Raw genomic sequence first — 15,376 nt, 5'->3', positions numbered from 1 at the left:
TCCCAACGTGTTTCTTAATTTATAGTGGTTAAATCAGAAACAGTAAAGGGTCTAGATTTCCCCATCTTTACAAGCTAGTATGTTAATCTGTCAGAATACACACGACCTCTAGATCAGAGACAAAGTTTATTACTCACTACAAAAGCAGCAACCAGGGCATGTCTTGTGTCAATTACCTGAGCCTTCATCTTCACAGGGCTACACAGTAAGGGTCAGATGGTACCTGCACAGGCAGTAATGTGCATTGCAGGAGAGCAACCCCAAATTGGGAGACTGTTTACATAGCACCACTGGTAGTGAGAGTCTGTGTCCTTTCCTCTGAAAGTGAGAGATAGAAACCTTGTCTTTACTCTGGAATTTAAGCAAATCTTCTTGAGAGAAGATGTTGGACTGTCTTAATTTTGCTAAGCATTATTATCTTGGAATGTCTCTTAATACAAACATCTTAAATTGCCTGTAAATGACATTGCTCAGAGAACCCAGACCATGCAGAAATGTGAGATGTTCAGGGAGAATTATATTCCAATACATTGTTTTCCAACTCTCTTGCACAATAATTTACTTTCCTCCCATGTACAAAATTCTGTCACTCTCTACTTTTTTTTTTTTTTTTTAAAGATTTTATTTATTTATTTGTTAGAGCACACAAGCAGAGGGAGCGGCAGGCAGAGGGAGAGAAGCAGACTCCCCTGCTGAGCAGGGAGCCCGATGTGGGGCTTGATCCCAGAACCCTGGGATCATGACCTGAGCCGAAGGCAGATGCTTAACTACTGAGCCACCCAGGTGCCCCTGCCGTGCCATTTGTAATTAGAGAAATGCAAAACAAAAATACAGTAAGCTATTGCTATGCACGTACTACTACTTAAGAAAGACTGGAGAATATCAAGTGTTGGTAAAGATGTAACTGGAACTCTGGAAGTGTTAAATGATAAAACCACTCTCTAAAACAACTTTAAAATATATGTATAATTAAACATAGACTATGACCTAGCAATTTCACTCCCATGTATTTATTTTTATTATTTTATTTTTTTCACTCCCATGTATTTATCCATGAGAACCAAAGCCTGCATTCTTACAACATTTATACATAAATGTTATTGCACTCTTATTCAGGACAGGTTGCTTTGGCTAGGGTGTTGATTGGAAAGCACATGGGAACCTCTGCTGCAGTGGTGGAAAGACTGTATTTATGTATGTATATAATTTTTTCACCCCCTTTACCCATTCCCCCCCTCCCCGGCTTCTGGCAGCCACCAATCTGTTTTCTATATCTAGGAGGTTTTTTGGTTTGTTTTTAGATTCCACATATAAGAGAGATCAAATGGTATTTGTCTGACTTATTTAACTTAGCCTAATATCTGTCCGTCCAAGTTGTTGCAAATGGCAAGATCTCATTCTTTTTATGATTGAATAAAATTTGTGTGTGTGTGCACTGCAGTGTACATGGGGGTGCATATATCTTTACTGGTTAGTGTTTTTGTTTTCTTCAGATAAATACCCGCAAGTGGAATTGCTTGATCATATGGCTGGATTTTTTTTGTGGGGAGGGGAACCTCCATATTGTTTTACATAGTGGCTGCAGAAGGGTTCCCTTTTCTCTACATCCTCACCAATACTTGTTATTTCTCATTTTTTTGATAATAGCCATTCTAAAATGTGAGATGTGGTATCTCATTGTTTTGATTTGCATTTCCCTCATGATTAGTGATTGTTGAGCATGTTTTCATCTGTTGGCCATCTGTATGTTTGTTTTTTTTTTAAAGTGTCTATTCAGATCTTCTGCCCATTTTTTAATTGGATTTTTTTGTCATTAATTGTATGAGTTCTTTATAAATTTTGAATATTAGTCCCTTAGGATTTGTATATATTTTTATCTCATTCTGTAGGTTACATTTTCCTTCTGTCGATGGTTCCTTTTGCTGTGCTGGAGGCTTTTTTAGTATGATGTAGTCCTACTTACTTGTTTTTGCTTTTGGTGTCAGATTCAAAAATCATTGCCAAGACCTTCATCAAGAAGCTTACCCACCTGTGTTTTCTTGTATGAGTGTTATGGTTTTAGGTCTTAGGTTCATCTTTTTTTTTTTTAAGATTTTATTTATTTGAGAGAGAGGGAGAGCGAGCACACACAAGCTGGGGGAGGGAGAGGGACAAGCATACTCTGTGCTGAGCACGAAGCATGACACGGGGCTCGATCTCATGACCTGGAGATCATAACCTGAGTTGAAATCAAGAGTTGGACCCTTAACCAACTGAGCCACCCAGGCACCCACGGTTCAAATTGTTAATCCATTTTGAGTTAATTTTTGTGTATGATAGAAGATAGTGGTCAAGTTTCATTCTCCACTATCATTCATTGAAGGGACTATCCTTTAGCCCTTATGTATCCTTGGCTCCTTTGTTGTAAATTAATTGACCATATTTTTTTTTGAAAAATGGCATTGGAATTTTGATAGGGATTGCATTGAATCTTTGGATTACTTTGGGTACTATAGACATTTTACCTGTATTGATTCTTCCAGTTCATAAGTATGGAATAGCTTTTCATTTATTTGTGTCTTGAATTTCTTTCATTAATGTTTTAGAGTTTTCAATATTTAGATCTTTCACCTACTTCATTTAGTTTATTCCTAAGTATTTTGTTCTTTGATACAATTATAAATGGTGTTGTTTTCTTTATTTTTCTTTCTGAAAATTTTAGTGTATAGAAATTCAACTGATTTTTGTATCCTGCAACTTTACTGAATTCACTTATTAGTTTTAATAACAGTTTTTTGATGGAGTCTTTCAAGTTTTCTATATATACTATTATGTCATCTATAAATAGTGACAGTTTTACTTTTTTCTTTCCAATTTGAATGCCTTTTTATTTATTTTTCTTGCCTAATTGCTCTGGCTAGGACTAGAAGGCTTCACTGGTGAATAGTCCAAGAACAGTTAATACCTATCCTTTTTAAACTCTTCCAAAAAAATAGAAGAGGAGGGAAGTCTTGCAAACTTACTTTATGAGGCTTTCATTACCTTAATAGCAAAACCAAAGACGCCACAAGAAAAAAAAATTACACAGCTGTATCCCTGATGAACATGGATGAAAAATTCCTGAACAAAATATTAGCAAACTGAATTCAACAATGCATTAAAAGAATCATATACCATGATCAAATGAGATTAATCCAGGGATGCAAGGATGGTTCAACATCCTTAAATCAGTCAGTGTGATAGATTACATTAACAAGATGAAGGATAAAAATCATATAATCATCTTAATAAATGTGGAAAAAGCATTTGACAAAAATTCAACATCTAGTTACGATAAAAATCCTCAACAAAGTGGGTATAGAAGGAACATATATCAATGTAATAAAAGCCATATATGACAAGCCCACAGCTAACAACCTACTCAGTGGTGCAAAGCTGAAAGCCTGGGGCGCTTAGGTGGCTTAGTCACTTAAGTGTTTGCCTTCGGCTCAGGTCATGATCCCAGGGTCCTGGGATCAAGCCCCATGCTGGGCTCCCTTTTCAGTGGAGAGCCTGCTTCTCTCCCTCTCCCTTTGCCTGCTGCTCCCCCTGCTTGTGCTTTCTTTCTCTCTCTGTGTCAAATAAAAATCTTGAAAGGCTTTCATCAGGAACAATACAAGGATGCCTACTCTTGCCACTTTCATTCACCATAGTATTAGATTTTATATTGTCATTGCTGTTAGTTACAGGGATTTATACAGTTTCCAAACTGTAAGAATCTGTCTATTTCATTATGTAAGTAATTTGTAGAAATGTAAAAATGGAAACTTCTTTAAATGTGGCACTCTTTAGTAACTTCAATATGTATGTCTGCTGCTTTATTCCACAGTAAGATTTTTTTAAAACATGTTTAGGCTAACCATGGTTTGTTATGAAAGTAGGATTCGTAGTGCCAATATTGAAGAAAGTCTCAGCTTTCTACTGGATTAGAATCAGGCCAGTAGGGTTCAGACATTGATGCTAATCTTACAGCTGTAAGTGTGGAACTTAGCTGTTTGTTGCTGTATATATTGTAGGCATAGCACATTTTATACATTCAGTTATTGATTTTTGTCCTTCAGGATCAAATGCTCTTACACAGCATTTATAATTTTTTCATTGTATGAATTTCTTGCCTTTCTATTCTTATTTTTTTTTTCATATCACATTTGTTTACTATTCATGTACTTACCCGTAATAGGTTAATAGTGTCCATTAAATGCCTCAGAACTAAGGACAGGTATACCGAGTATAGATTAGCAAACACTGTGATGGCCATGATTAAACTAAAATGATCTTAAACAACCACTGAGTGTCAGCTAATAGCTGTGGGTATGCCTGAGGAGCCTTGGTTGTACCTTTCAACTTTTGAACTCATGTAGAAAGATCGTTTCAACATTAAAATTTCTCTCAAATCTACTTGGGTATATCATACTGATAGGAAAATATACTGTATTTTTAGATCGATAGGGAACTATAACATACTGTGTTTTTATAGTTGTTTTTTTTTTAAATTTATTCATTTGAGACACATACAGAGAGAGAGGGAGAGGGAGAAGCAGACTCCCCATTGAGCTGGGAGCCCAATGCTGGGCTCCATCTCAGGACCCAGAGATCATGCCCTGAACCAAAGGCAGACGTTTAACCATCTGAGCCACCCAGGCACCCCTTAACATGCTATATTTTTAAAAAACTTTATAGTTTTTTAAAAACTTTATAGTATTCTCAAAGCTGAGAATTTGTCAAAATAATAGTAGAGAATTGGGAGGGAGAAAATATGGTGGTTTGAGCATAGATGAAATAAGATTGACCATGTATTGATTATTGTTGAGAATGTTGGACAAAAACAATTACATTAGCACTTTAAGAAAGAGAATCTTGAGTTTTATATCTAATCTCCAGAGGGGCACCTGGGTGGTCACTCAGTTAAGCGTCCAACTCTTGATTTTAGCTCAGGTCGTGATATCTGGATCGTTGAGATCAAGCCCTGAGTTGGGCTCCATGCTCAATGTGGAGTCTGCTGGTCCTCTCCCTCTGCTCTTGCTCTTCCCCCCACTCTCACACTCGCTCGCTCTCTCAGATAGATACATAGATACATAGATAAAATAAAATAAAATCTTGGAAAAAAAGAATCTTAAGAAAGAAGGCACAATAATCTCTATTTTTGAGAAATACCCTTTGTGAGTTTTATTTGGTTAGTTATACCATTGCACCCAAGGTATGTTTTTTGTTTTCCTCCTCATGAGCAGCTTTTTTACTAGTGGAACATCTTGCTAGGACAGTCTATGAATTGTTGCCCAAATCTCTTTATAAAAATTTACCAGTGGGCTCTTCTAGAATATTCCTATCTGTTTACAAATCAAATGTTGTGACTCTTGATTCACAATCTACTCTTGCTACTACTCTATTTTTCTAATGTCCTTTATAGCCAAACTACCTGAATTGTCTGTATTTGCTATATCAGGTTATCTTGTTTTTTCTTGAATTGCCTCTAAACATTGTTTTGTTTCTACCACTCCGTTAAGTGACCTTGTTAAGATAATCAGTGACCTCTGCTACACAGTGGTAATCCCAAATTCTTATTAACATAGTTGATAACTTCTTCCTCCTTGAAACATTTTCACTTTGCTTTTACAATATCATTTTTTTTTCTTGACTCCTTTTTGGTTCTGTCTCTACTTTCTGATCTCTTATTTTTGTAATATCGCAGGGTTTAATCATTGGACCTATTCTCTTTTCTATCTGTGCTCATGCTCTTGATGCTTTCATGTAATTTCATTGCTTTAAATATCATCTGTAGGCAGATGACTTCCAAATTTGTATCCTCAGCTTGGAACTGTCCCCACATCTCTGAATGCCCATATTCAACTGCCTACTAAAGATCCTGCTAGGACATCATTCAGGTATTTTAAACTAACGTTTCTAAATACAGGTTTCGCATCTCTCTTTTCTCCATCCTGCTCTTCCATAGCCATATTCTGTTTCAGTTTATTGGCAGTTCCATTCTACCAGATTATTACATATGTAGGAGTATGTTGAATGACAGATTTATTGATCATCTTTGTTTGCTATATGCACAGGTGTTTTTTGTGGCATGTACTATAAGAATTTGTGGGGAAGGTTAAACAACTCAGGAGTACTAAAACCATTTGGCACAGAGAAAAATAGCCCAATAAATTTAGGGTAACTGTAAAATTTTGAAACACAAATTTATTAACATTACTGAATTTTTTAACAAAAAGATTGTGTATACTTTTTATTAATGTTACTGTTTTGGGTTTAGGCTATTTTACTTTGTACTATGTACTATGTAATATTTCACTTTGTAATATGTTTATAAGTACAGAAAACTTCACAATGGTTTAAATAAATGGGGGATTTTGTTTTCTTACATACCAAGAAATCCAGAAGAAGACAGCAGTTAACATTGGTCCAGTTGCTCAGCAGTGCATTTAGAGATCCCCAACTTGTTTTGTTTTGTTTTTCTTTGTCAGCCTTATTAGTTGTTGTTTTAATTTGTTTTTTAATACTCACACTTGTCAACTTATGGTCATAGGATTGTTGTTGCAGCAGTAGACATGTTTACATCTATCCCTGGATAAGGAAAACAAATGTTTGCCCATAACCAACCCCATTCCATCCCAAAGCAGACTTAATATGTCACTGATCTCAACTGTGTCCTCCAGCCCCTTGAGCCTTCCAATTGTGGATATTTAGCTGGGTCAGTTACCGCCCCAAAGAAAGTAAAATTTCTGTAAGGGGAGGAATAGAATCTGATCAGCTGTTACCATTGTCTGCCTCACAGAACCATCAGAGACTACTAAATTTAGGGGTGCGCGGATGGCTCGGTTGGTTAAGCATCCAACTCCTGGTTTTGGCTCAGATCATGATCTTGCAGTCATGAGATTGAGCCCTGAGTCGGCTCCACGCTTAGCACAGTCTGCTTCAGATTCTTCCTCCCTCTCTGTCTCTCCCTCACCCTGCTCACTCTCATTTGCTCTCTCTCAAATAAATAAATAAAATTAAAAAAAAAAACAACTGCTAGCTTTAAATATAATTGGTGATTTGAATTTATCTGCTTGGAAAAACTTCATTATTTCTCAGTAGGTTCAAATAAAATGGATTTTAATGTTAGGTGAGGGCTGTAATTTTAATGTATAGATGAGGACTCACCATAGTTTACAAACAATCCAGTGACTGATTAAGAAGCTAGCTATGTATTTAGAAGTTAGCAAATTTGTGTATTTACACTAGTGAATTTTTGAGAATTATAATTTACATTTTGAGGCAAATAAGAATTTAGAAGAGATGATGATCCCTTAAAGTCATAAAGATCTATTTTTGTTAATTTTGTTTCTTTATTTGGTTTCCATAGAATGTTGGCTCAATTAAGAAACATCAGGGAGATAAATTCAACCCATTGGTAAGTAGCTTTAATTTCTTTTGTTAGAAAGTGTTTGGCTTATTGTTATGCCTTTTTTTTTCTTAGTTGGCTTCTCTTTCTCCATTTGATAGGAATATTTTTATGTCTCCCGTGTTAAGCCTGGTTTATAAAATGGCTCTTACTTATCATAACACTAAAATTCTAATGAACATTTCCCATGTTGATCGCTTCCTTTTGAGAACAGGCCAGGCTTCCTTTGGTTTACTTCCTTATAATAATTGTGTAATGGAGGATCTCTTTGGTTGTTATTACGCATTTATTTCTCTCTCATATGGTATTTTCCTCCTGTACCCTCAATAATTAAGTTCCCCCTCCTTTCTTACCAGTTTTAGTCTGCTAAATTAGGGTCCATTTTTGTATTGGCTCGAGGCCCACTGAATTTAATCTAAGGTCTAAACTGCTCTCTTCATAGCCTCTGTTCACAGGAAATTTTTACTTAAGATGTAAACTGTTTCCTAGAGCATCTAATTTCCTTTTCTGAATTCATTGTCTCTTCTGAGAAGTTTTACAATTTCTGACCATCTGTCTGTCTGCAACATGATCTGTTTATGGTTAGCACTACAAAAAAATCTTGGAGGTTGTTTTAGCTTCATTAACAATTACTCTGTCTTGTAAATTGCCTTATGCTTCAAGTGTGCTGCACAGATGATAACATCTAAAATAAATACACTCTTTTAAATTACATATATTTGGTAGTAAACATTTCATGCCCTTTATTCTCAGCTAGCAATTATACTCCCAAATCCATTATGATTCAGGAATTTTTAGGCCATATCTTCCAATTCTTGGGTACTATCATATAAATATAAGCATACAATGTTTATAATTTGATGAACCAGAATATTTTCAGACATCGAACCAACACTGTCCCACAGAACTTTCTGCACCAATAGAAATGTTCTCTGTCTTCTCTTACTGAGTGTAGTAGCCACTAGCCACACATGGGGCTGTTGAGCTTTTAAAATGTGCTTAGTGTGAGAAACTAGGTGTTTAATTTTACTTGAATTAACTTGAATTTTAAGTTAAAAATGGTTACGCTAAAATGGCCATATGTCTAGTGGCTATCGTATTGGGAAGAGCAGATTGAGTTCCCTTAAGGTTGTTAAGTGTCCTCTTAACTCATTATCAGTTGATCTTAGAATCCCTTGAGCAAGAAATTTCATATTCATTTTTGGAATCTTTTACTTTGGGGCATGTCATAAACACACAAGGATAAGCTAAATTCCCCTTTAGCAATGAAATTCTTATTAGATCAACAAAACTGCTTATTCTAATCAGTAAAACTCACCTACATATAAACATAGATTGTTAATAAACATTCAGTAAACTTTTCTGGGTATTTCTTTGTTGACAAAGTTTTTTTGTTTTTGTTGAAGTGTAATGGACATAACATTATAATAGTTTCAGGTGTAGAACATGATGATGATTCAGTATATGTATGTATTGCTAAATGTCCACCACAATAAATCTAATTAACATTTCTCACCGTATGTAGTTACAAATTTTTTTTCTTGCAATGAGAACTTTTAAGATCTACTCTTTTAGCAATTTTCAAATAATGCAGTACCATATTATTATTATTAACTATAGTCACAATGCTATGTGTTATATTCCCATGAAAGAAAGATTTTATGTAGAAACTTTTATGTTTGACATCATAGTGTAGGGGAGGAAAAATTTTTCCTTGACCCTTTTAGGGTCTTTGGCTGGGTCTGAAAACTAACCTGACAAGTACAGTATTATTATTATTAACTGTAGTCACAATCCTATGTGTTTTATTCCCATGAAACAAAGATTTTATGTAGAAACTTTTATGTTTGACATCATAGTGTAGGGGAGGAAAAATTTTTCTTTGACCCTTTTAGGGTCTTTGGCTGGGTCTGAAAACTAACCTGACAAAAACAGTTTAACAGGAGAAAGCATGCACATTTATTTCATACAAGTTTTAAGTGCACAGGAGCCTTTATGAGGAGTAAGGACATAAAAAAAACCATTAAAACTTAGTATATTTTTGGTAGACTTGATGAAGAATGTAGGCTTGTGTACAAGTATGATAGGTCAGAGTATGAGGTAAGTGTAGTAACCTGGGGGAAGTTTAGTAAAGCCCATTTGTTAGGATTCTTCTCCATTCCTGAGAGATTGGACAGCTCTTTTCCTTCAGTTATAAGGAAGGCATCTCTCACATGAGGATTTTGTGACCTATTTCAGTGGAGAAGTAAAAGGGGAGGCCAGCATGACCTTCCTGCTTCGAAAGTATTCAATATGTCAGGGTACCGTACTTTGGAGTGGTGTGTTCTGAACCCCATCAGTATTTTATTTTTGTAAACCCTAAAGGAGAAGTGCCTAGTAAAGACCTATTGATATTTTAATCATTTTGAGAACCTGAGATCAAGTGTATCATTATGTATGGAGAAGTAGTATAATGCAGTAAAAGCACAGAATCCTTTTCTTTATGGAAAAATAGGGATAATAGTATATGTCTTAGATATACGAAGATGAAATGAAAATATACATGTATTTTATCTAAAGAACTTAGCACAGTGCCTGGCACATGGTGATTGACTAAGAATAGTCCTATTTTTAAAAAGATTGCAAGGGAAATACTTAGTTGTCAAACACTTTAAGAATATCATGTAATTTAACTTACTCTCAGGAAACAAACTGAGGGTTGCTGGAGTGGAGGGGGTGGGAGGGATGGGGTGCCTGGGTGATAGACACTGGGGAGGGTATGTGCTATGGTGAATGCTGTGAATTGTGCAAGACTGTTGAATCACAGATCTGTACCTCTGAAACAAATAATACAATATATGTCTAAAAAAAAAGAGAAGATAGCAGGAGGGGAAGAATGAAGGGGGGGAAATCGGAGGGGGAGATGAACCATGAGAGACGATGGACTCTAAAAAACAAACTGTGGGTTCTCGAGGGGAGGGGGGTGGGAGGATGGGTTTGCCTGGTGATGGGTATTAAAGAGGGCACGCTCTGCATGGAGCACTGGGTGTTATGCACAAACAATGAATCATGGCACACTACATCAAAAACTAATGATGTAATGTATGGTGATTAACATAACAATAAAAAATTAAAAAAAAGAATATCATGTAATTTGAAATAGAAGTTGGTAGCAGTGCGTTGCAGAGCCATATTGAAGCCTGAGGCAAAAGAAAAAAACAGTAATACCAATCCTGTCTTTATTTAGAAATTAGTCATTTTGTTCATAAATAGATTATTTTTCAGTGATTTTAACTTAAAAAATAATGCATTAAAATATTTAATTTGATTACTGAGTTTTTTTGGTGCCTCTCCTATTTTGTGCTTGAGGCAGTTTCCCTCACTGGCTTCAACATTATCTTGGCCCTGGTTAGAAGTATTCTGTTACTCTAATTGTCTTCTGATCAAGGCAAGAATTTATATTTTATAAAGAGTTGTTAACTGATAAGCAGTCATTCTTATTTATTGAAGTAGGCTTTTGTTTGGTAATATAATCTTAGACTAGTTGGAATTAACCTATGGAAAGGTTAAAATTAGCCTGGAGAATTTTCACTAATTCAGAATTAAACCTTTCTCCCATTTAATTTGAAACAACAAAGTGTGTATATACTTTATTGAAGCAAGTTTATTCTCTAATGTGTAACCTTACACAAAGAGAGGACCTATAAGCTCTTTGACCAGTATTTAATTGAAACAAATACATTTGGCATGTATTGAAATTTTGATGTGGAAGAGCCTTGGAAAGTTAAAGGGGTGATGATTCTGATGGCTTATTAAGGAAGACCTGAAAATATCTTTTTTTTTTTTTAAGATTTTATTTATTTATTCATGAGAGATAGAGAGAGAGGCAGAGGCAGAGGGAGAAGCAGGCTCCCCGCGGAGCAGGGAGCCTGATGCGGGACTCGATCCCAGGACCCTGGGATCGTGACCTGAGCCGAAGGCAGACGCTTAACCGACTGAGCCACCCAGGCGTCCCAACCTGAAAATATCTTTGCAGTCCTACTTCCTACTCAAAACTGATTGTAGTCAAATTCTTAGTATTAAATTTATTTATTTGAGAGAGAGAGGCATGAAAAAGGGGAGCAGAGGTAGAGGGACAAGCAGACTCCCTGCTGAGCAGAAAGCCCAATGTGGGGCTTTATCCCAGGACCCTGAGATTGTGACCTGAGCTGAAGGCAGATGCTTAACCAATTGAGTCACCCAGGCACCCCCAAATTCTTTTTTTTTTTTTTTAAGATTTTATTTATTTATTTGCTAGAGAGAGAGAGCATGGGCAAGAGAGAGCGAGCAAGAGTACAAGTGGGGAGCTGCAGGCAGAGGGAGAAGCAGGCTCCCTGCTGAGCAAGGAGCCCGATGTGGGGCTCAGTCCCAGGACCTGAGATCATGACCTGAGCCGAAGGCAGCCGCATAACCGACTGAGCCACCCAGACGTCCCAAGGCGCCCCCAAATTCTTAATTAAAAAATAGCTCTTGCCCAGAAATTAAAGAAATATCTTTGTTGTATTAGGGTATTTCTAGGTGAGAATAAGCAAGACTCATAAAGCATGATTTTTTTTTTAATTTATTTTTTTTTAAAGATTTTATTTATTTATTTGAGAGAGAGAGAATGAGAGAGAGCACGAGAGGGAAGAGGGTCAGAGGGAGAAGCAGACCCCCCGCTGAGCAGGGAGCCCGATGCGGGACTCGATCCCAGGACTCCAGGATCATGACCTGAGCCGAAGGCAGTTGCTTAACCAACTGAGCCACCCAGGCGCCCAAGCATGATTCTTATAGAAGCATATAAATAGGTATTTAGCAGATCATTTTTTAAAGTACAGAAGTACATGAGTTTCATTTGAAATTCAATATGTATAAATTTATATAAATTTTGACAGTAACACCATATTTAAATGTATTCCTTTGGGTGGGTATAAAGAAGGAGGTACTTATCTTTGATATATAGATTGTGATAAATGAATTGTAATTTTTTTTTTGAAAAATTGTTGGTTATAATATGTTTTAACTAAATTTATTTTTATTTGAATATTGCAGTGTCTAAAAATGACTACAAAACGAAGTTTGTTTGTGCGGTTGGTACCATGTCGTTGTCTACGAGGGGAAGAAGAGACTGTCACTACTCTTGATTATTCTCATTGCAGTTTGGAACAGGTTCCCAAAGAGATTTTTACTTTTGAGAAAACTTTGGAGGAGCTCTATTTAGATGCTAATCAGATTGAAGAGCTTCCAAAGGTATGTTCATACTTTCTTTTAAGAATTGTCTTTGGATATTTTTATGCAAGAAATATGATATATCCCCAGTATTGCCATAATGCTGCCAGTATATTTGTGTTTCCATTGTTTCCTTTTTTTTTTTTTTTGGTTTAATTTTATCTTGGGGTATGCAACAGAATTTTAAAAACTTTTTTTTAAAAGATTTATATATTTACTTGAGAGAAAGAGAGCGCATGAACAGGAAGAAGGGCAGAGGGAGAGGGAGAAAGAATCTCAAGTTCTCTGTGCTGAGCGTGGAGCCCTATACAGGGCTCGATCTCACGACCTGAGATCCTAACCTGAGCCAAAACCAAGAGTCAGACGCTTAACCAACTGCACTACCAGACACCCCCAATATTTTTTAAAATAGAATTTTAACCTTTGTTTCTTCAAGTTAATTGCTTGAGTATTTGAGCAAGTAAGTTAAAATTTTGTATTTAATTTCCATTTTTTATAGCCCCTATGGTAGATAGAACTACATTATTTCTATAGCCAATAGATTTAGCTAGACAAAAATTGAAATTAATGTTTTCTTTTTCTAGTTATCATAAGACATTGGTTTACATGGGGCACCTGGGTGGCTCAGTCGTTCAGGGTCTGCCTTCGGCTCAGGTCATGATCCCAGGGTCCTGGGATCAAGCCCCGCCCTGCATCAGGCTCCCCGCTCTGTGGGAGGCCTCCTTTTCCCTCTCCCGCTCCCCCTGCTTGTATTCCCTCTCTGGTTGTCTCTCTCTCTGTCAAATAAATAAAAATAAAATTTCTAAAAAACAAAAAAACATTGGTTTACGTTATTCTAATTGAGAATAAATTGTCCTTTTGGTTGTCACCTAATACTTTTGTTATTAAGCAGGTTTTTAGAGGTAGTATCCTGTTTGCCCTATTTCAGTTTGTTTAGAAAGGTTTTGGAGGACGTAACATTTCTGAAATCTAAGAACAACTAGAGGGAGGAAAGTTGTTTTGTTGCCATGAAATATCCTCTTACATTATCAGTTTCTTTGCTAAAATTTTTCAGTGACTACTTTTTCTTTTTCTTAAAAATCCCTCTTGGGGCGCCTGGGTGGCTCAGTCGTTAAGCGTCTGCCTTCGGCTCAGGTCATGATCCCAGGGTCCTGGGATCGAGCCCCGCATCGGGATCCCTGCTCCGCGGGAAGCCTGCTTCTCCCTCTCCCACTCCCCCAGCTTGTGTTCCCTCTCTCACTGTGTCTCTCTCTGTCAAATAAATAAAATCTTTAAAAAAAAAAAAAAAAAAAAAATCCCTCTTCATTCTCAACTCATTTTCTTGTTTATTATGGAAAAGCTTCAGTAGCTTTCTTTTTTTTTTCCAAAATTTTATTTAAATTCTAGTTAGTTAGCATCTAGTGTAATATTAGTTTCAAGAGTTGAATTTAGTGATTCATCACTTATGTATAACAAATATTGCTCAACATGAGAAGTGCCCTCCTTAATACCCATCACCCATTTAGCCTCTCCCCCACCCATCACCCCTCCAGCAACCCTCAGTTTGTGCAGTAGTTTTAATTTGTTAGAATGTTTTACTACCCAAACAGTAGTGTTTATCAAAACTGGATGGAGATGTGTTGGTGGCTTATAAATATGTGTGGCATTTCCAAAAAATGAACTATGATTTGCCCTGGTGGATTTAGAATATAGAAATAGACAACACCCAGTTAAATTATATATATATATACTTTAAAGATTTTGTTTATTTATTTGACAGATACAGAGAGAGCGAGAGCAGGAACACAAGCAGGGGGCAGTGGGAGAGGGAAAAGCAGGCTTCCTGCCGACCAGGGAGCCCGATGCGGGACTCTATCCCAGGACCCTGGGATCATGACGTGAGCTGAAGGCAGACGCTTAACCATCTGGGCCACCCAGGTGCCCCTAAATTATAATTTTTAGATGAACAATGAATATTTTTTTAGTATAAGTGTGTTTTATGCAGTAAATAGGACATACTTCTACTAAAAATTATTCATTGTTGGGGCACCTGGGTCACTCAGTCGGTTAAGCACCTAACTTCAGCTCAGGTCATGATCCCAGGGTCCTGGGATCAAGCCCCGCATCAGGCTCCCTGCTCAACGGGGAGCCTCCTTCTCCCTCTCCTCTCCCCTGCTTGTGCTTGTGCGCTCTCTCTGTCATATAAATAAATAAAATCTTTTAAAAAATTATTCATTGTTTATCTGAAATCCAAATTTATTATCAGGCATCCTGTATTTCATCTGGCAACCCTGATTGAAATAGAATAGAAAGTACAGTGTGTTGTATGTGTCCATTGTTGCATGAACTATATGTGTTAAATTTCTGTGTATGTGTACACATATTGGATGGCAGTGCTTTGAAAAAGGCTTTTCCTTTGGTGGCTAGTAGTAAAAACATTTGGAAAGCCAGTGCCATCCAAGGTTGTCTTATAAAGAAATCTGTATATGGCTGTGGATAAAATATTAAAGATTGTGGGTTGCATGTTTATGAATTACTTCCCTAGGTTATAATAAGGTGCTTTGTAATTTACTTTTTCCTTATATATTGTTCTTTAGAAAGTAATTTATCTTACTTAGGTTGTTCTGGAGAACTAGGAAGCCTGGAGAACTTAGTCCCTTTCTGTAATAAGCACTAGTAGGGTCTCAGCCTGGTGATTGAGTAGAAAAGAGAGAGGCTTGCTGTGACAGTGCAGATAACTGAATCACTTATACTTCCTTC

The 15,376-nt window shown here is 36.6% G+C and overlaps 1 protein-coding gene across 14 annotated transcripts in view; it reads left to right on the top strand.

The window, feature by feature from the left end:
* ERBIN (erbb2 interacting protein) overlaps positions 1–15,376 on the top strand; it is a 127,593-nt gene that overhangs the window by 35,751 nt on the left and 76,466 nt on the right. For 13 of the 14 annotated variants that reach the window (XM_081825676.1, XM_081825672.1, XM_081825675.1 and 10 more), the window contains exons 2-3: positions 7,373–7,420; positions 12,461–12,658. In XM_081825676.1, the coding sequence (XP_081681802.1) occupies positions 12,470–12,658 (189 nt within the window). In that variant the 5' untranslated portion in view covers positions 7,373–7,420; positions 12,461–12,469. The remainder of the gene's footprint in view (positions 1–7,372; positions 7,421–12,460; positions 12,659–15,376) is intronic. The other variant, XM_006732527.3, reaches the window with a different exon arrangement.

Source organism: Leptonychotes weddellii, chromosome 7, assembly GCF_054177405.1.
Source record: "Leptonychotes weddellii isolate Sample4059 chromosome 7, ASM5417740v2, whole genome shotgun sequence".
Lineage (NCBI taxonomy): Eukaryota > Metazoa > Chordata > Mammalia > Carnivora > Phocidae > Leptonychotes > Leptonychotes weddellii.
Note: the sequence above shows the minus strand (reverse complement) of the source record. Positions and strands in the feature narration are given on the sequence as shown.